This window comes from Rhinopithecus roxellana, chromosome 4 (assembly GCF_007565055.1).
Source record: "Rhinopithecus roxellana isolate Shanxi Qingling chromosome 4, ASM756505v1, whole genome shotgun sequence".
Classification (NCBI taxonomy): domain Eukaryota; kingdom Metazoa; phylum Chordata; class Mammalia; order Primates; family Cercopithecidae; genus Rhinopithecus; species Rhinopithecus roxellana.
The window spans coordinates 25,152,127-25,173,562 of NC_044552.1; the positions used below are offsets into that span (position 1 = coordinate 25,152,127).

Here is a 21,436-nt window from a genome sequence, read left to right on the forward strand (position 1 = left end):
TGAGGCAATTCCCCTGAACATGGGAGGCAGAGGTTGCAGTGAGCCGAGATCGCACTACTGCACTCTAGCCTGGTGACAGAGCGAGACTCAGTCTCAAAAAAACCAAAACAAAACAAAACAAAACAAAAAACAGTTTCACCAAGAAATTTATCACAGATTTCCTTGGATCTCTCAAACTCCTAATTATATGTCTAGACCCTAGCTAAAAAGCTTCACAGTGGATGACACAGAGAGACTGTGAATTGGGGGAGTCCACTGAGTGTCACCTTTGGAGCGGTCCCACTCCTCCCTCAGAGCTGGGTGTTTCAGCCCCCACCAAGCCTGTTCCCTATAGCATCTAGTCCAGCCTCCTGGATCTCCCTCCTCCCACCCACACTCCTTGGGGTCCTGAGCACACGCCCTGTCACCTGGATGGACCATGATCAAGATGAGCAACAGCATCCAAGCCATGTCGGAAGATGTCCCAGTTGGCGAAGGGGATCTGAGCAGTGAGGTCTGGGTGGAGGAGGGAGGACTCACTACTTGTAGCCAGGCCTTTGGTCACCAGATGGGGATGGGGAGCTTCCTATGACACACAGGACTCACACATCACTTGCTAAGGATCACAACTGCCAGGGACCTCGAGCATCAAATGCATGCCTCCCTGAGGAGAGAGGATGGATGCTGCTGATGGAGATGTCTGGGTCTCTAGGAGGCCAAGGGGCCAGCTTGTGGCAGGCTAGCTAAGCATGTGAGGGGGAGGGTGGGGCTTAGATGGCTGCTAACCCAAGGGTGAGTGGGCGGTTGGGCGGGTGAGACCAGGATGTGGGTTCCCCTAACTTCTGAGGTTCAAGAAGACCAGCTTTTACCCAGAACAAGTCTCCAGGAGCCCTCCTTGGCCCAGAAGCTAACCTACTTCCCCTCCCCACTGCTCACCAGTACCCAGACCCATCCCATCCATTCCCCCCCTGGAATCTGGCCTCACTGCACCCCAGGGCTGCTCCAAGATTTCTATGAGGGATTAGGAGAAGCAAGCTGATTGGTGAAGCTAAATTTAATTTGCATAGCAATCACCCTGGGTGTGTGTGTGTGTGTGTGTGTGTGTGCGTGTGTGTGCGCGCGCCATTGCACTCCAGCCTGGGCAACAAGAGCGAAACTCTGTCTCAAAAAAAAAAGAAGAAAACAACGTTCATCTCTTTGGACATCTCCATCAGAGCTCTTGGTTATGTACATTTTCAATGAGCAGTAATCATTTTAAAGAAATCTTATATTTCAGAGCAGTAGACCTCAACAGTAGGCTTAAAATACTCAGTAAACCAGCTGGGCACAGTGGCTCGCATTTGTAATCCCAGCACTTTGGGAGGCCAAGGTGAGAGGATGGCTTGAGGTCAGGGTTTGAGACCAGCCTGGGCAACATGGCAAGACTCTGTCTCTACAAAAAAAATTTAAAATTAGCTGGACATGGTGGCACACGCCTATAGTACCAGTTACTCAGGAAGTTGAGGCAGGAGGATTCCTTGAGCCCAGGAGTTACAAGGATGCAGTGAGCTATGATTTTGCCACTGCATTCCAGCCTGAGCAATGGAGTGAGAACTTGTCTCTAAATAAAATACAATTTAAATTGGGAAGAGTAGTAAACGGAGTTTAAAAGAAAAAAATGTGGCTAGGTATGGTGGGTCACACCTGTAATCCCAGTACTTTGGGAAGCCCAGGTGGACAGATCACTTGAGCTAAAGTGTTGGAGGCCAGGCCAGGCACGGTGGCTCATGTCTGTAATCCCAGCACTTTGGGAGGCTGAGGCCGGCCAATCACGAGTTCAGGAGATTGAGACCATCCTGGCAAACACGATGAAACCCCGTTTCTACTAAAAATACAAAAAATTAGCTGGGCGTGGTGGCACCTGCCTGTAGTCCCAGCTACTAGGGAGGCTGAGGCAGGAGAATCACTTGAACCCGGGAGGCAGAGGTTGCAGTTAGCTGAGATTGTGCCACTGAACTCCAGCCTGGGTGACAGAGCAAGACTCCGTCTCAAAAAAAAAAAAAAAAAAAAGAGTTAGAGATCAGCCTGGACAACATGACCAAATCCTATCTCTACAAAAAAACACAAAAATTAGCTGAGCATAGTGGCTCATGTCTGTGGTCCCAACTACTCAGAAGGCTGAGGTAGGAGGATCACTTGACCCTGGAAGGCAGAGGTTGCAGTGAGCTGAGATCATGCTGCTGTACTACAGCCTGGGCAACAGATTGAGACCGTGTCTCAAAAACAAACCAAAAAAAAAAAAAAAAAAAGAAAAAATTTTAAGTTAGTAAACCACGTTGTAACAGATGTACTATCATCTAGACTTTTTTTTTTTTTTTTTGAGATGGAGTCTTGCTCTGTCACCCAGGCTGGAGTGCAGTGGTGGCGACTCAGCTCACTGCAAACTCTGCCACCTGGGTTCAAGTGATTCTTCTGCCTCAGCCTCCCTAGTATCTGGAATTACAGGTACCTGCCCCCAGGCCCAGCTAATTTTTGTATTTTTAGTAGAGACAGGGTTTCACCATCTTGGCCAGGTTGATCTTGAACTCCTGACCTCAGGTGATCCGTCCGCCTCAGCCTCCCAAAGTGCTGGGATTATAGGCATGAGCCACCACGTCCAGCCATCTAGGCTTTATTGTTCCATTTATAGAGCATGGCAGAGTAAATTTAGCTAATTCTTGCTGAGTGCAGTGGTATGTGCCTATGTCTCTGCTACTCAGAAGGCTGAGGTAGCAGGATCACTTGAGGATAGAAGTTCAAGGCTGCAGTATGCTATGATTTTGCTTGTGAAAGCCATGGCTCCATGGCACTCCAGTCTGAGCAACAGAGCAAGACCCTGTCTGTCTGTCTGTCTGTCTGTCTCTCTCTCTCTCTCTCTCTCTCTCTCTCTCTCCCCCCCCCCTCTCTCCTCCCTCTCTCCCTCTCTCCCTCTCTCCCTCTCCCTCTCTCTCTCTCTCTCTTCCTCTCTCCCTCTCTCCCTCTCTCCCTCTCTCCCTCTCCCTCTCCCTCTCTCTCTCTGACAAGGTCTCACTCTGTTGCCTAGGCTAGAGTGCAGTGGCACAATCATGGCTCACTGCAGCCTCAACTTTCTGGGCTCAAACCATCTTCCCACCTCAGCCTCCTGAGTAGCTGCCACACACCACCATGCCTAGATAATTTTTGTATTTTTCGTAGAGACAGGGTCTCACCATGTTGTCCAAGCTGGTCTCAAACTCATGGGCTCAAGTGATTTGCACACTCAACCTCTCAAAGTACTGGGATTACAGGCATGAGCCACTGCACTTGTCCAACCTCAGCTCTACAAAAAAGAAGAAGAAGAAAAAAAAAAGTCCAGGCACAGTGTCTCACTCCTATAATCCCAGCACTTTGGGAGGCCGAGGTGGGTGGATCACCTGAGGTTGGTAGTTTGAGACCAACCTGACCAACATGGAGAAATCCCATCTCTACTAAAAATACAAAATTAGCCGGGCGTAGTGGTGCACGCCTGTAATCCCAGCTACTTGGGAGGCTGAGGCAGGAGAGTCACTGGGAAGTGGAGGTTGTGGTGAGCTGGGATCGTGCCATTGTATTCCAGCCTGGGCAACAAGAACAAAACTCTGCCTCAATAAACAAATAAATAGGCTGGGTGTGGTGGCCCACTCCTGTAATTCTAGAACTTTGGGAGGCCTAGGTGGGTGGATCACCTGAGGTTGGGAGTTTGAGACCAGCCTGACCAACATGGAGAAACGCCATCTCTCTACTAAAAATACAAAATTAGCAGGGCGTAGTGGCGCATGCCTGTAATCCCAGCTACTCGGGAGGGTGAGGCAGGAGAATCGCTTGAACCTGGGAGGCGGAGGTTGCAGTGAGCCGAGATCACGCCATTGCACTCCAGCCTGGGCAACAAGAGCGAAACTCCATCTCAAAATAAATAAATAAATAAATAAATAAATAAATAAATAAATAAATAAATAAGTCAGGTGTGTTCCAGTAGTCTTAGCTACTTGGGAGGCTGAAGCAGGAGGATCACTTGAACCCAGGAGTTCGAGGCTGCAGTGAGCTATGATCTTGCCACTGCACTCCGGCCTGAATGACAGAGTGAGACCCTGTCTCAAAAAAAAAAAAAAAAAAATTACTAATCACAGATCATAACAGATAAAATAATCAGGAAAATTTTGAACTACTACAAGAATTACCAAAATGTGCCACAGAGACACAAAGTGAGCACAGGCTATTGGAAAAGTGGCACCTGTAGACTTGCTCAACACAGGGTTGCCACAAACTTCAATATATAGAAAAATGCGGCCGGGCGTGGTGGCTCATGCCTGTAATCCCAGCACTTTGGGAGGCCGAGACGGGTGGATCACGAGGTCAGGAGATCGAGACCATCCTGGCTAACACAGTGAAACTCCGTCTCTACTAAAAAATACAAAAAACTAGCCGGGCGAGGTGGCGGGCATCTGTAGTCCCAGCTACTCGGGAGGCTGAGGCAAGAGAATGGCGTAAACCCAGGAGGCGGAGCCTGCAGTGAGCTGAGACCCGGCCACTGCACTCCAGCCTGGGCGACAGAGCGAGACTCCAGTCTCACATCTCAAAAAAAAAAAAAAAAAAAAAAAATGCACATCTGTGGAACACAATAAAACAAAGTCATACCTCCACAGGGATTAGTACAAGTGTAAGCCAGACACTCTTGTATGCGTATCACACAGCTACAGGAGATAATACAACACATAGAAGGGAAGGATGACATGTGATATGCCACGTGCCCACGTCTTACCACATGCCCCCTTCTGGCTCCTTTTACTATTATATTTTTCAGAGACAAAGGGTCTCACTCTGTCACTCAAGCAGCAATACAGTGGTGTGATCATTGCTCACAGCAGCCTCGACCTTCTGGACTCAAGCAATCCTCCTGCCTCGGCCTCCCAAGTAGCTTGGAATACTGGTATGTACCATCACACCTGACTTTTTACTTTTATTTATTTTTGAAAGACAGCATCCTGCTATGTTGTCCAGGTCTCGAACTCCTGGTCTGGCTCCTTTTATTTTATTTATTTATTTATTTATTTATTTATTTTGAGATGGAGTCTTGCTCTTGTTGCCCAAGCTGGAGTGCAATGGCGCAATCTCAGCTCACTGTAACCTCCGCCTCCCGGGTTGAAGCGATTCTCCTGCCTCAGCCTCCCGAGTAGCTGGGATTACAGACGTGCGCCACCACACCCAGCTAATTTTTGTATTTTTAGTAGAGACTGAGTTTCACTATGTTGGCCAGGCTAGTCTTGAACTCCTGACCTCATGATCTGCCCAGCCTTGGCCTCCCAAAGTGCTGGGATTACAGGCATGAGCCACCACGCCCGGCCTGGCTCATTTTATGTTAATACATGTTGTTGTTGCTGCTGTCGTTGTTGTGAGACAGTCTCGTTCAGTCACCCAGGCTGGAGTGCAGTGCCACAAGCTTGGCTCATTGCAACCTCCGCCTCCCAGGCTCAAGCAATTCACATGCCTCAGCCTCCCGAGTATCTGGGTTCACAGGCGTGTGCCACCACACTCAGCTAACTTTTGTGTTTTTAGTACTAATGGAGTTTCGCCACGTTGGTCAGACTGGTCTCAAACACCTGGCCTTAAGTGATCCACCCACCTTGGCCTCCCAAAGTGCTGGGATTACAGGTGTGAGCCACCGCGCTCGACCTAATACATGTTTTTTTCTCTTTGTGTCTGTGTTTCTAGCTCTGTGTCACAGTACTTTTGTAGATTGTCCAGTTCCCACCCATCACTGAAGTAATTCAGAGCTTTCTTTTGGAGAAGCAGTCATCTCATGGTTAAGAATGCTGGTTTGGAATGAGCCTGGGTTCAAATGCCAGTTCCCCTGCAATCCCCACAATTATGTTATACAATCTGTTTTTTTTTTTTTTGAGACAGGGTCTCACTCTGTCAACTAGTCTGGAGTGCAGTGGTGTGATCATAGCTCCCCGTAGCCTTGAACTTTGAACTCCTGAACTCAAGTGATCCTCCCACGTCAGCCTCCAGAGTATCTGGGACTACAGACACACATCATCACGTTTGGCTCACTCACTTTTATTTTTTGTACAGACAGGGTCTCACTGTGTTGCCCAGGCTGATCTAAAACTCTTGGCCTAAAGCAATCCTCCCACTTCGGCCTCCCAAACTGCTGGGATTACAGGTGTGAGCCACTGTGCCCAGTCTAATCTTGAACAAATTATTTGACCTCCCTAAGCTACCGGAACAACCACACATGCCACACAACCTGGGAAGGACCATCTCAGCCATTCTCCAGCAGTGATGTGGCCACCGCCCCAGGGATATCTAACTAGAGGATGTGGGACGGAGGCATCATGGCAAGGCAAGGGCTGCCCCCTGGTGGTCACAGAGCATGGGAGGCCCGAGCTACCAATGGTGGCTTTTCTCAACCGGGCCTTGATTCCAGCTTCTGCTGGATCCCCTACCTTGCTTGCCTCCTTCTATCAACACCCCATTCACACCACAAAGCATCAATATACGAAAAATTGTCTCTACTACCTCAGCTGTGAGAAACCCACGGTTTGGGGAGGGAGAAGAGGTCACCACCAGTGGGGACGTGGAATAGGTAACCGGCCTGAGGATAAAACTCCATTCTTTCGGCCGGGATCAGTGGCCCACACCTCTTTTCCCAGCACTTTGAGTGGCCGAGGTGGGCAGATCACCTGAGGTCAGCAGTTCGAGACCAGTCTGGCCAACATGGTGAATCCCCATCTCTACTAAAAATACAAAACTTAGCCAGACATGGTGGTGCGTGCCTGTAATCCCAGCTACTCAGGTGGCTGAGGCATGAGAATCACTTGAACCCAGGAGGTGGAGGTTGCAGTGAGCCAACATTGTGCCACTGCACTCCAGCCTGGGCAATGAGCAAAACTCCGTCTCGGGGAAAACAAAAAACAAAAAACAAAAAACAAACTCCACTCTTCCACAGTGTACACTCAATCGCATGGTTCTACTCCATGTCCCAGGGCAATGTGGCTTAGAAGACAAATCAGCCCAGGTTGGAGTCCTGGTGCCACTACTGTAAACTGGGGGTACCACCTGTAAACTTTCAAACTCCATTACCCTAGGTGTTCAATGTGTGGTTCTTCTCCAGTGCTTCCCTAGTCCTGTGCAAGGGTGACAGTGCCATTGCTACACCTGGACTCAAGGGCATCCTGCTCTCCCAGCTCTTTTCTATATCTAAGGCTTTTAAACATTTGTCATAGCTAAAAATGTTCCGGATTCCAAAGACAGTATGTGGGGTTTTTTTTGTTTGTTTTCAGTCCATCTAGAATAAATCCTGGTGTGTGTGTGCATTCAAGGGGCCCCTTTTAGAAACTCTGAGAACCTCTAGGGAAGAAGGCGAACTTGCAAGACAGGAACTGCGCTAATCAGCACAGTGGGCACAAGGATGGAACTTTTTTTTTTCTTTTTTTTGAGACGGAGTCTTGTTCTGTTGCCCAGGCTGGAGTGCAGTGGTGTGATCTCGGCTCACTGCAACCTCTGCCTCTCGGGTTCAAAAGATTCTCCTGCCTCAGCCTCCTGAGTAGCTGGGATTACAGGTGCCCACTACCATGCCCAGCTAATTTTTGTATTTTTAGTAGAGATGGGGTTTCACCATCTTGGCCAGGCTGGTCTTGAACTCCTGACCTCGTGATCCACCCACGTCGGCCTCCCAAAGTGCTGGGATTACAGACATGAGCCACTGCACCTGGCCAAGGATGGAACTTTTCTAAAGAAACTATTTCCAGGCCGGGCGCGGTGGCTCAAGCCTGTAATCCCAGCACTTTGGGAGGCCGAGACGGGTGGATCACGAGGTCAGGAGATCGAGACCATCCTGGCTAACACGGTGAAACCCCGTCTCTATTAAAAAATACAAAAAACTAGCCGGGCAAGGTGGTGGGCGCCTGTAGTCCCAGCTACTCGGGAGACTGAGGCAGGAGAATGGCGTAAACCCGGGAGACGGAGCTTGCAGTGAGCTGAGATCCGGCCACTGCACTCCAGCCTGGGCGACAGAGCGAGACTCCGACTCAAAAAAAAAAAAAAGAAAGAAAGAAACTATTTCCAGGCACTCAAGAGGAAAGGCAACAAATAAAACAGTGTTGAAGTGGATGTGCACTGGTCTCTTTTGTTTGTTTGTTTGTTTGTTCTTTTGAGAGAGAGTCTCACTCTGTCACCTAGGCTGGAGTGCAGTGGCGTGATCTCTGCTCACTGCAAGGTTCTGCCTCCCAGGTTCAAGCGATTCTCCTGCCTCAGCCTCCCGAGTAGCTGGGACTACAGGCGCCTGCTATCACACCTGGCTAACTCTTTTGTATTTTTAGTAGAGACAGAGTTTCTCCATGTTGGCCAGGCTGGTTTCAAACTCCTGACCTCGAGTGATCTGCCTGCTTCAGCCTCCCAAAGTGCTAGGATTACAGGTGTGAGCCACCGTGCCCAGTCTCTGGTCTGACTTCTTTAACAAGCTGTAGGCTGGCTGGTTGAGGCCAATAAACTCCCAACTCAGACCATGAAAATAGGTGAAAACACAAAATTCCACAATCCAGCACAGGTGATCTCATCCTTCCCCCACCCTCACCCCCACCCCCACCAGGGTTCCTCCTCTACGTGTTGGCAGGGGTAAGATTGGGTGACTTCTCCGGCCAAGTCTTATCGATAGTTTTCAACTAATGAATACTCCCAGGTGATGATACTTTCAGCTTCTGAGAACAGCTTCTCCTCTGAGGCTCACAGCATCTGACCCCACGACCTTCAATCTCTCCTTGGTGTCGTTGTCCACTCGCCCTCACATTCATCAAGAGCCCATCCCTGACTCTCCAGCCTCTTCTCTATTTTTTCTTTATTTTTTTTATTTTTTTGAGACGGAGTTTTGCTCTTGTTGCTGGAGTGCAATGGCGTGATCTTGGCTCACCGCAACCTCTGCCTCCCAGGTTCAAACAATTCTCCTGCCCCAGCCTCCAGAGTAGCTGGGATTACAGATGCCTACCACCATGCCAGGCTAATTTTTGTATATTAGTAGAGACAAGGTTTCACCATGTTGGCCAGGCTGGTCTTGAACTCCAGACCTTGTGATCCACCCACCTCGGCCTCCCAAAGTGCTGGTATTACAGGCGTGAGCCATCATGCCCAGCCTGCCTCTCTATTTCAACCTTTGCCAACTCCTTAATGGACTTAATGTCCACATTAACTTTTTTTTTTTTGAGATGGAGTCTCACTCTGTCACCCAGGCTGGAGTGCAGTGGCGCGATCTCAGCTCCCTGCAAGCTCCACCTCACGGGTTCACGCCATTCTCCTGCCTCAGCCTCCCGAGTAGCTGGGACTACAGGCGCCCGCCACCATGCCCAGCTAAATGTTTTTGTATTTTTTAGTAGAGACGGTGTTTCACCATGTTAGCCAGGATGGTCTTGATCTCCTGACCTTGTGATCCGCCTGCCTCGGCCTCCCAAAGTGCTGGGATTACAGGCGTGAGCCACCGTGCCCAGCCATAAATGGCATTTTTAAACATTGAGATATAATTTCATACAGTAAAATGCACAGATCTTAATGTACAGTTTGATGATTTTTGGCCAATATGTACACCCATATAACCACACTGCAACTGAGCTATAGATAATTCCCATTATCCTGGAAAATTCCTCCAAGCCCCTTTTTGTAAATCCCTTTCCCCTCCTAGATGCAACCATTGATTTTTACCTCTGTAGACTTTTTTCTTGAGACAGAGTCTTGCTCTGTTGCCCAGGTTGGAGTGCAGTAGTGCAATTATAGCTCACTGCTGCCTTGACCTCCTGGGCTCAAGCCATCCTCCCACCTCAGTCTTCTGAGTAGCTAGGACTACAGGCATATGCCACCGCACCCAGCTAATTTTTTAAAAGTTTTTTTGTAGGCCGGGTGCAGTGGCTTACATCTGTAATCCTAGCACTTTGGGAGGCTGAGGCAGGGGGATCACAAGGTCAGAAGCTCAAGACCATCCTGGCTAACATAGTGAAACTCTGTCTCTACTAAAAAAAAAAGAAAAAAAAAATTAGCCAGGCATGGTGGCACGTGCCTATTGTCCCAGTTACTCGGGAGGCTGAGGCAGGAGAATCGCTTGAACCTGGGAGGCAGAGGTTTCAGTGAGCCGAGATCGCGTCATTGCACTCCAGCCTGGGCGACAGAGCAAGACTCCATCTCGGGAAAAAAAAAAAAAAAAAAAGTGTAGAGACGGGGTCATTCTATGCTGCCCAGACTGGATTCTAACTCCTGGGCTCAAGTGATCCTCCTGCCTTGAACTCTCTAAGTGTTGGGATTACAGGCATGAGCCACTGTGCTCGGCCTCTATAGATTAGTCTGTTCTCGAACATCACATTAATGGAGTACATACTCTTGTATCTGGCTCCTTGCATTCTGCTTAATGTCTGTGAGATTTGCCCACACTGTTGTATGTATCAGTGTTTCATTCCTTTTTTGCTGAGTGGTAATCCTTTATATGATGTAGCACAGCTTGTTGATCCATTCACCTGATGATGTACAATTGGGTTGTTTCTATTTTTTGTTTTGTTATTATGACTCAATCCGCTATGAACCTTCTTCTACCCATCTCGCAAATGCCTTTTCAATATCCTAAGTGTGCAATTTCACAGTTATTTCACCTTGTCCACTCCAATCATCCTCTTGACTCTCCATGACCTACATCTCAGATCCTGTCACCATGGAAGCTGTTTCACTTTGAAATCTCACCTCCTCTTTCCCAAGGACATAAAAGCCATCCAACCTGAGTCCCCCAGACTCCTCCTGTACCCTAAACGTGTGCTTTTATACCACTGTCCTGTTGGAAGATTTTTGGGTTGTTTCTCCCACTTTTTTTTTTTTTTTTTGGAGATGGAATTTTGCTCTTGTTACCCAGGCTGGAGTGCAATGGCATGATCTCGGCTCACTGCAACCTCCGCCTCCTGAGTTCAAGCGATTCTTCTGCCTCAGCCTCCCAAGTAGCTGGGATTACAGGCACATGCTACCACACCCGACTAATTTTGTATTTTCAGTAGAAATGGGGTTTCACCATGTTGGTCAGGCTGGTCTCGAACTCCTGACCTCAAGTGATCTGCCTGCCTCAGCCTCCCAAAGTGCTGGGATTACAGGCGTGAGTCACTGCCCCCGGCCCCACTTTCTTTTTAAAAAGTGTTATTCTATATTTTGTATTGTATATATTTTTGAGATGAGATCTCACTATGTTGCCCAGGCTAGTCTCAAACTCCTGACTCCAGGCTTCAGGTGTTCCTCCAACCACAGCCTTTCACATAGCTGGGATTACAGGCATGCGCCTGGCTTCCCACTTTCATTCAATAAATTTTGCGCATCTACCACGGCTATCCCAGGCAATCCTGTCATAGCCACAGTTGTTACTACTGCTTATTCTCTGTCAAGTCCCCAATCTACATCTCCCCCTCAGGCATCTTTCTGGAAACCTAAGTCCACACTATCTAATTGCTCTCTAGGCGGCTTACCCTGAATACTCCATGGGCATTTCAAAGTCATCAGTGTCCACTCAGACTGGGTCAGCCTCCTGTCATCCCTGTCCCAGTGAATGGAAACACAAAGCCCCAGTCACTTAAGGCAAACACCTGGGATTCATCCTATTCTGCCTTCTCCCTCAGTTCCCCCATCCAAAAGATCTTCAGGCCCTGTCCATTCTGCTTCTGAAAGATCGCAGGTGTCTTTCCCCTGCTCTTCATTCCACTGCTCGTTAAATCCCTCGTCAACTCAAGGGGAAACAAGCACAGTTGCTTCTCTAATGGGTAGTGTGGTTTCTGCACAGCATCCCCTTCATGACACCACTGCTGGGCACTGAGGTTCATTCATCTATTCAGCATCGCTCTTCATGAATGCCTTCCATGGGCCAGACACCCTATCTTCATCTCTCTTAATCGCTCTTTTCAGTATCTCTCCCCTTATCTCTCATATTTCCCACATCTCTGTCCACAACTCTTTCTGTCTCACCATGTTATTCATATTACTTGTTTCTTGCCCCACGTCCACTCACATGCCACATCTCTACACACCCCTACCCCTCTGTCTCTGTCACACGCACACACACGTCTGCTTATTCACTCATTCAACAAATATTCAGTGAGCACTTTCCACGTGAGACATTCTGTCTTTTTTGTGTGTGTGTGCTCTCAGCTCACTGTAACCTCCACCTCCCAGGTTCAAGTGATTCTCGTGCCTCAGTCTCCCAAGTAGCTGGGATTACAGGCACACGCCACCACAGTTGGCTAATTTTTGTATTTTTAGTAGAGATGGGGTTTCGCCATGTTGGCCAGGCTGGTCTTGAACTCCTGGCCTCAAGTGATCCACCTGCCTCAGCCTCCCAAAGTGCTGGGATTACAGGTGTGAGTTGCCGTGTCTGGTCTGCCTCTCCGTCTTTCTCTTTCTCTCTCTCTCTCTCTTCCTCTATCTCTCTTTGCATCGCTTTCTGCCTCCCCATCATTCTCCATGTTTTCCCTCCCCATCAGCATACTTCATTCCTTTACTCCATTTCTCTTCCTTCCCCATTTCTCTCTGGGTGAGAGAATGAAGGAAGGCTAGTGACTAGTCACCTCTTCCCTCTAGGGGCCAGAGTTGAGGCCTGCCTTAGCTCTGCCAGGCTGGTTGGCACTACCCTTGTTTGCCCTTGGAGTCTCTGCATAAGGATGCTTAAAAAAAGAAGTTTAGGCCAGGCACAATGGCTACCACCTGTAATCCCAACACTTTAGGAGGCCAAGGAGGGTGGATCATGAGGTCAGGAGTTCGAGATCAGCCTGACCAACATGGTGAAAAAACAAAATTACTAAATATACTAAAATATAAATATTATTAAAAATACAAAAATTAGCCAGGCATGGTGGCGTGCACCTGTAATCCCAGCTACTCAGGAGGAGAATCGCTTGAACCTGGGAGGCGGAAGTTGCAGTGGGCAGAAATCATGCCACTGCACTCCAGTCTGGGCGACAGAGTGAGACTCTATCTCAAAAAATAATAATAACAATAAAAATGAAAATAAAGTTTGTGCAGCAGCAACAGAAAAGTAACATACAATATTAGAGGAAGACTCACATCTCTCAGAAACTATATATTAAGCAGGCAAAGAAAATTATTAAACACACCGGGTGCGGTGAGTCAAGCCTATAATCCCAGCACTTTGGGAGGCCGAGGTGGGTGATCAGAATTTCAAGACCAGCCTGGCCAACATGCTGAAACCTCATCTCTACTAAAAATACAAAAATTAGCTGGGTGTGGTGGCAGGCGCCTGTAATCCCAGCTGCTAGGGAGACTGAGGCAGGAGAATTGCTTGAACCCTGGAGGCAGAGGTTGCAGTAAGGGGAGATCATGCTGCTGCACTCCAGGCTGGGCAACAGAGCAGATCTGTCTCAAAAAAAATAGAATAGACCAGGTGTGGTGGCTCACGCCTGTAATCTCAGCACTTTGGGAGGCTGAGACGGGCAGATCACGAGGTCAGGAGATTGAGACCATCCTGGCTAATACGGTGAAACCCCGACTATACTAAAAATAAAAAAAAAAATTAGCCAGGCGTAGTGGTGGGCGCCTGTAGTCCCGGCTACTTGGGAGGCTGAGGCAGGAGAATGGCATGAACCCGGAAGGTGGAGCTTGCAGTAAGCCGAGATCACGCCACTGCTCTCCAGCCTGGGCGACAGAATGAGACTCCGTCTCAAAAAAAAAAAAAAAAAAAAAAGAAAGAATAAAATATTTTTCACTGACGAAGAGTGAAAACTATGTCTATGAAACCGTGAGCATAGTTAACACTCGGGAGTGATTGCACCACTGCACTCCAGCCTGCGCTATAGAGTGAGACCCTCTTTTTTTTTTTTTTCTGTTTTGAGACGGAGTCTTGCTCTGTTGCCCAGGTAGGAGTGCAATGGTGCAATCTCGGCTCACTGCAACCTCTGCCTCCTTGGTTCAAGTGATTCTTCTGCCTCAGCCTCCTGAGTAGCTGGCATTACAGGTGTGTGCCACCACGCCTAATTTTTGTATTTAGGTATACATAGAGTTTCACCATGTTGGTCAGGCTGGTCTCGAACTCCTGACCTCGTGATCCACCCACCTCAGCCTCCCAAAGTGCTGGGATTACAGGCGTGAGACACTGAGACACTGTCTCTTCAGTTAAATATTAATAATAATAATTTCATAAAAGTTGTTTATGATAAATAGCCATTCAGATTTTTTTTTTTTTTTTCAAGTCTGAGTTTCTCTCTTGTTGCCCAGGCTGGAGTACAATGGCGTGATCTTGGCTCACCGTAACCTCCACCTCCCAGGTTCAAGCGATTCTCCTCCCTCAGCCTCCCAAGTAGCTGGGATTACAGGCATGTGCCACCACACTCGGCTAATTTTGTATTTTTTGTAGAGAGGGGATTTCTCCATGTTAGCCAGGCTGGTCTTGAACTGCCAACCTCAAGTGGTCCACCAGCCTCGGCTTCCCGAAGTGCTGGGATTACAGGCATGAGCCACCACGCCCAGCCTCAGGTTTTTTAAATAGCAAATATTTACAGAAGGAAAAATATGCATATTACAAAAGTTTAAAAATCAGTGAGTTGAACAAACATGTCAAGAAATGAGAAAAAGATTCAGCCCAATCAGCTGGGGAAAGAAAGGAAAAGAAAAGAAAAGAAAAGAAAAGAGAAGAGAAGAGAAGAGAAGAGAGAAAGAGAAAGAAAGAGAGAAAGAAAGAAATTAGAAGAAGAGTATAGAAGTACCCCCAAAATTAAGAAAGAACATAACAAAGATAATTTCAAAAATTAATGAAATAGAAAACAAAGGAACAATAGTCCAGAAAATATATATTTAGAGAGACTACTAATATTAATAAGCCTCTGACTAAACTGCTTAAGCAGAAAAAGGCGAGAGAGGGCGCACACACAAAATGAGTAATTTAACGGAAATATAATCCCAGATGTAGTGGATATTTACATTGCAAAGTTTGATAAGATGAATAATTTTCTTTTCTGTTTTTTTTTTTGTTTTTGTTTTTGTTTTTTTAGAGACAGGGTCTCACTATGTTGTCCAGGCTGGACTCAAACTCTTAGCCTCAAGTGACCCTCCCACCTCAGCCTCCCAAATAGTTGGGACTGGGACTACAGGCATGGCCACCACACCCAGCTAAGATGAATAATTTTCTAGAAAAATATATGACCAGCTGGGCTCAGTGGCTCACACCTGTAATGCCAGCACATTGGGAGGCTGAGGCAAGCGAATCACTTAAGCCCAGGAGTTTGAAACCAGCTTGGGAAACATGGCAAGACCTCATCTCTACAAAAAATAAAATAAAATTAGCCTGTGTGGCACACATCTGTAGTCTCAGCTACGTAGGAAGCTGGGGTGGGAGGATCACTTGAGCCCAGGAGGGCAAGGCTGCAATGAGCCATGTTCGCACTACTGCACCCCAGCTTGGACAACAGAGGGAGACACTGTCTCAAAAAAAAAAAAAAAGAAATAAGAAGAAAGAGAGAGAGAGAAGGAAAGCAAATATGTGAGCAACACTCACTCAAGAAAAATTACAAGCTTGATGTACTTGTAATCATTAAATAAAACTATTTTATTTTATTTTTATTTTTATTTTTATTTTTATTTTTTTGAGACGGAGTCTTCGCTCTGTTGCCCAGGCTGGAGTGCAGTGGTGTGATCTCGGCTCACTGCAAGCTCCGCCTCCCGAGTTCACGTCATTCTCCTGCCTCAGCCTCCCAAACAGCTGGGACTACAGGGGCCCGCCACCACACCCAGCCAATATTTTGTATTTTTTAGTAGAGACGGGGTTTCACCATATTAACCAGGATGATCTTGATCTCCTGACCTCGTGATCCGCCTGCCTCAGCCTCCCAAAGTGCTGGGATTACAGGCATTGAACCACCAAGTCTGTTTTTTGTTTGTTTGTTTGTTTGTTTGCTTTTTTTATTTTGGCAGAGTCTTGCTCTGTTGCCTAAGCTGGACTGCAGTGGCACAATCTCAGCTAACTGCAACCTCCGCCTCTAGGGTTCAAGTGATTCTCCTGCCTCAGCCTCCCAAGTAGCTAGGACTACAGGCATGTGCCAGCACGCCCACTAATTTTTTGTATTTTTAGTACAGACGGGGTTTCACCGTGTTAACCAGGATGGTCTCGATCTCCTGACCTTTTGACCCGCCTGCCTCAGCCTCCCAAAGTGCAGGGGATTGTAGGCGTGAGCCACTGCGGCAGCCAAGAAAACAAAATTTTAACCACCAAAAAGTCACCAGGTCCAGATAGCTATGAAACCTTCAAAACAGTTTTTATCATATGAAAATTATTCTAGAGATCAGAAAACAGGAAAAGTTTCTCAACTTGTTTCGTCAAATTAATGTAACCTTGGTACAAAAGCCAGGCTTTTGAGAGAAAGGAAAACCATAAAGCAGTTTTGTTTGTGAACATAGATACAAAATGGAGAAGAGGAGAAGGAGAAAAAGAAGAAAAACAGGAAGAAGAACATAATAAAAAATATTAGCGCCAGGCACAGTGGCTCACACCTGTAATCCCTGAGGTCGGGAGTTTGAGACCAGCCTGGCCAATAGGGAGAAACCCTGTCTCTACTAAAATACAAAAAATTAGCCGGGCGTGGTGGCACATGCCTGTAATCCCAGCTACTCAGGAGGCTGAGGCAGGAGAATCGCTTGAAGCCAGGAGGCGGAGGTTAGGGTGAGTCAAGATCACGCCATTGCACTCCAGCCTGGGCAACAAGAGTGAAACTCCATCTCAAAAAAAAAAATTAGCAAGCTAGGCACAGTGGCTCATGCTGTAATCCCAGCTACTGGGGAGACCAAAGTGGGAGTATTACTTGAGGCCAGGCGTTTGAGACCAGCCTGGATAACCTAGAGAGATCTGGTCTCTGAAAAAAAAATTACTTAAAAAATAAATAATAAATATTAGCAAACCTAAACCACTATTGACTAAATAATGTAAAATAACATAACCAAGCAGTCTTTATCCCAGGAAAGCAATTCACTATTCATGCAGTTCCTAGTTCTATTGATGCAATTTACTGCATTAAGAGATGAAGAGGCCGGGCACGGTGGCTCAAGCCTGTAATCCCAGCACTTTGGGAGGCCGAGATGGGCGGATCACGAGGTCAGGAGATCGAGACCATCCTGGCTAACACGGTGAAACCCCATCTCTACTAAAAAATACAAAAAAGCTAGCCAGGCAAGGTGGCGGGCGCCTGTAGTCCCAGCTACTCGGGAGGCTGAGTCAGGAGAATGGCGTAAACCCAGGAGGCGGAGCTTGCAGTGAGCTGAGATCCGGCCACTGCACTCCAGCCTGGGTGACAGAGCGAGACTCCGTCTCAAAAAAAAAAAAAAAAGAGATGAAGAGAAAAATCTGTATTACCATCTCAATCAATATAATGAAAGCTTTTCACAGTCAGGCATGATACATAGCTCAACCCTGTAATTCCCAGCACTTTGGGAAGCCAAGGCAGGAGGATCACTTGAGGCCAGGAGTTTGAGAGCAGCCTGGGTAACATAGTGAGCTGCCTTCTCTACAAAACAATTAAAAATTAGCCAGGCAGGGTGGCACAGGCCTGCAGTCCCAGCAATTTCAGAGGCTGAGGTGGGAGGATAACTTAAGCCCAGGAGTATATGGATGCGGTGATGCAGTGAGCTATGATCACACCACTGCATTCTAGCCTGGGCAACAGAGTGAGACCCTGTCTCTTCCAAAGAAAAAAAAAAATTTTCACACATTTTTAAAAGCTATTTATGAAAAATAACCATTCAGATTTTTTTTTTTTTTTTTTTTGAGACATAGTTTCTCTCTTGTTGCCCAGGCTGGAGTGCAATGGCACAATCTCGGCTCACCACAACCTCTGCCTCCTGGGTTCAAGTGATTCTTCTGCCTCAGCCTCCCAAGTAGCTGGGATTACAGGCATGCACCACCATGCCCAGTTAATTTTTTTTTTTTTTTTTTTTTTGAGACAGAGTCTTGCTCTGTCGCCCAGGCTGGAGTGCAGTGGCGCGATCTCAGCTCACTGTAAGCTCCACCTCCCATTTCTCGCCATTCTCCTGACTCAGCCTCCTGAGCAGCTGGGGACTATAGGCGCCCGCCACTATGCCTGGCTAATTTTTTGTATTTTTTAGTAGAGATGGGGTTTCACTGTTAGTCAGGATGGTCTCGATCTCCTGGCCTCGTGATCCACCCACCTCGGCCTCCCAAAGTGCTGGGATTACAGGCATGAGCCACCGTGCCCGGCCTAATTTTGTATTTTTTTAGTAGAGACAGGGTTTCTCCATGTTGGTCAGGCTGGTCTCAAACTCCTGACCTCAGGTGATCCACCCACCTCAGCCTCCCAGAGTGCTGGGATTACAGGCTTGAGCCACTGCGCCCGGCCAGATTTTTTAAATAACAAAACATTTTACAACAGTTGCTTGTGATTTTTTTTTTTTTTTTTTTTTTTGAGATGGAGTCTCGCTCTGTCACCCAGGCTGGAATGCAGTGGCACGATCTCAGCTCTCTGCAACCTCTGCCTCATGGGTTCAAGTGATTCTCCTGCCTCAGCCTCCCAAATAGGTGGGATTACAGGTACCTGCCACCATACGCAGATAATGTTTTGTGTTTTTAGTAGAGATGGGGTTTCACCATGTTAGCCAGGCTGGTCTTAAACTTCTGACTTCAAGTGATCCACCCACCTCAGTTTCCCAAAGTGCTGGGATTATAAGCATGAGCCACCACACCCAGTTGTGATTTTTTAAATTAGGAATATATATTATGCGTCTCTCTTCACTCATGAAATTCAGTATTCATTTTTGAAACAGCTTTGTACTTTTCTGGTATACCTTTCCTCCTGTTGTCTGCCATCTCTTCTCCGAGTACTTGTATTTCTGATGTCTGGTCTTCCTATATTGCCAAAATGCTAAGTTTTGTTGATTTTCCATTCATAATGAAAACCTAAGGCTAGGCGCGGTGGCTCACACCTGTAATCCTAGCACTTTCGGAGGCCAAGGCGGGTGGATTACTTGAAGCCAGGAGCTCAAGACCAGCCTGGCCAACATGGCAAAACTCCACCTCTACTAAAAATAACAAAAATTAGCTGGGAGTCGTGGCAGGCACCTGTAATCCCAGCTACTCGGGAGGCCGAGGCAGGAATCACTTAAACCCAGGGGACAGAAGTTGCCGTGAGCTGAGATAGTGCCACTGCACGCCAGCCTGGACGACAAAGTTCATGCCACGGCACTCCAGCCCGGATGACAGAGTGAAACTCAGTCTCAAAAAAAACAAAGAATCCAGGCACGGCGGCTCACACCTGTAATCCCAACACTTTGGAAGGCCAAAGTGGGTGGATCACGAGGTCAGGAGTTTAAGACCAGCCTGACCAACATGGTAAAATCCTGTTTCTACTAAAAATACAAAACTTAGCCGGGGATGGTGGGCGCGCCTGTAATCCTAGCCACTCAGGAGGCTGAGGCAGAACTGCTTAAACCTGAAAGGTAGAGGTTGCAGTGAACCAAGATTGCACCACTGCACTCCAGCCTGGGTGACAGAATGAGACTCCATCTCAAAAAAAAAAGAAAAAGAAAGAAAAGAAAAGAAAACTTGGGCAAAAATTTATCTGTTTTTGGCAATATATTTCTGGCATATCGTTTGTCGGTAACTTGTGTTGCTCTTTTTTACCTTTATTCTCCGTAGAAGTGGAGTCTTGCTCTATTGCCCAGGCTGGTCATGAACTCCTGGCCTCAAGTGATCCTCCCATCTCGGCCTCCCAAAGTGCTGGAATTACAGGCATGATCACTTCTCCCAGTCCCTTTGGGCAGTTTCTAAAACATTCTCCCTCCAGCTTTCCCAGTAGTACTTGCCTCTGCTCAGTCAGCTTGCTCACAGCTTTTCCCTCAGCATGATGCCTTTCCTCCAAGGAAGGAATATTTTCTGTGTGGTCCCTAGGACACCTCCTCCCTCCCTGCCCTTCCCCGAGGTACCACTGTGGACTATCTGCTCTTCTTGGAATTTGGTCACACATGAACATAATTGGGAGTTTGTAGGTTTTCTGTCTCCTAACTTTACAGAAAATATAGTGTGTGCTTGTGTGTTTCCATTCTCTTTACTGCACTCTATAGTTTCCAGGAGACAAGTGGGGAGATTTAGAAACAAGCTGCTGACGGCTGGGTGTGGTGGCTCATGCCTATAATCCCAGCACTTTGGGAGGCCAAGGACGGGTGGATCATGAGGTCAACAGATTGAGACCATCCTGGCCAACATGGTGAAATGCTGTTTTTCCTAAAAATACAGAAATCAGCTGGGCATGGTGGTGCACACCTGTAGTCTCAGCTACTTGGGAGGCTGAGGCAGGAGAATCGCTTGAACCTGGGAGGCGGAGGTTGCAGTGACCCGAGATAGCACCACTGCACTCCAGACTGGTGACAGAGTGAGACTCCATCTCAAAAAATAAAAATAAAAAAAAAGGAAAGAAACAAAGAAAGCTGCCACATTCTCTCAAAGCTCTACAGGAAGAATTTTTAGAAAAGAATTATGACAATGGCAACCTTGGTGAGTTGGTCATCATTGTACAGGGCTGCACCTTGCAGGCTCAAAATCCTGACTTGTTTTCTCGCCTCAGGAAGAGCCCTCTCATTAACCAAGCTTCAAAGTTTGGTGCGTACACCAGGATGCCCTTTCGTTCATCTAGAATGAGACACATGCTGGGCCTGGCGGATCACGCCTATAATCCCAGAACTTTTGTAAGCTGAAGTGGGAGGATCGTTTGAGGCCAGGAGTTCCAGACCAACCTGGGCAACACAGCAAGACCCCTGTCTCAACAAAAAATAAAAAAATTATCTAGGCATAGTGGTGCATGCCTATAGGAGGCTGAGGCTGCTGTGAGCTGTGATCATGAAAGAGTGAGACCCTGTCTCCAAAAAAATAAATAAATAAAATAAGAAAGAAAAGGGAAAGAAAGAAATAGAGCTGCAGAGATCCATTTCCTCCCAGCCTCTCCCACTCCTGCATTCCCTGCATACACACACAAGCACACTATATCAGTCAGGGTCCCAACAGGAAACAGCACCCACACATTTTGATAATTTGAGGAAAACAGTTTCTTTACAAAGGTGGGGCCTGGCGCGGTGGCTCATGCCTGTAATCCCAGCACTTTGGGAGTCCAAGGCAGGCAGATCACGAGGTCAGGAGATCGAGATCATCCTGGCTAACATGGTGAAACCCCATCTCTACTAAAAATACAAAAAATTAGCCAGGCATAGTGGTGGGCGCCTGTAGTCCCAGGTACCCCAGAGGCTGAGGCAGGAAGATGGCGTGAACCCTGGAGGCGGAGCTTGCAGTGAGCTGAGATCGCGCCACTGCACTCCAGCCTGGGCGACAGAGCCAGACTCCATCTCAAAAAAAAAAAAAAAAAAAAAAAAGCCAGGTGTGGTGGTGATCACCTGTAATCCCAGCTACTCAAGAGGCTAAGGCAGAAGAATCGGTTGA

At 47.4% G+C, this 21,436-nt stretch overlaps 1 protein-coding gene across 7 annotated transcripts in view; it reads right to left on the reverse strand.

Moving 5' to 3' along the window:
• The window catches only part of NCR3 (natural cytotoxicity triggering receptor 3), a 32,455-nt gene that overhangs the window by 3,424 nt on the left and 7,595 nt on the right, over positions 1 to 21,436 (reverse strand). For 3 of the 7 annotated variants that reach the window (XM_010362757.2, XM_010362758.2, XM_030928542.1), the window contains exon 1: positions 408 to 735. The exons of 1 other annotated variant lie outside the window; for it this stretch is intronic. In XM_010362757.2, coding sequence (XP_010361059.1) covers positions 408 to 450 — 43 coding nt within the window. In that variant the 5' untranslated portion in view covers positions 451 to 735. Of the gene's footprint in view, positions 1 to 407; positions 736 to 21,436 lie in introns of those variants that run through there. 3 more of the 7 variants (XM_030928543.1, XM_030928539.1, XM_030928540.1) reach the window with 2 other exon arrangements.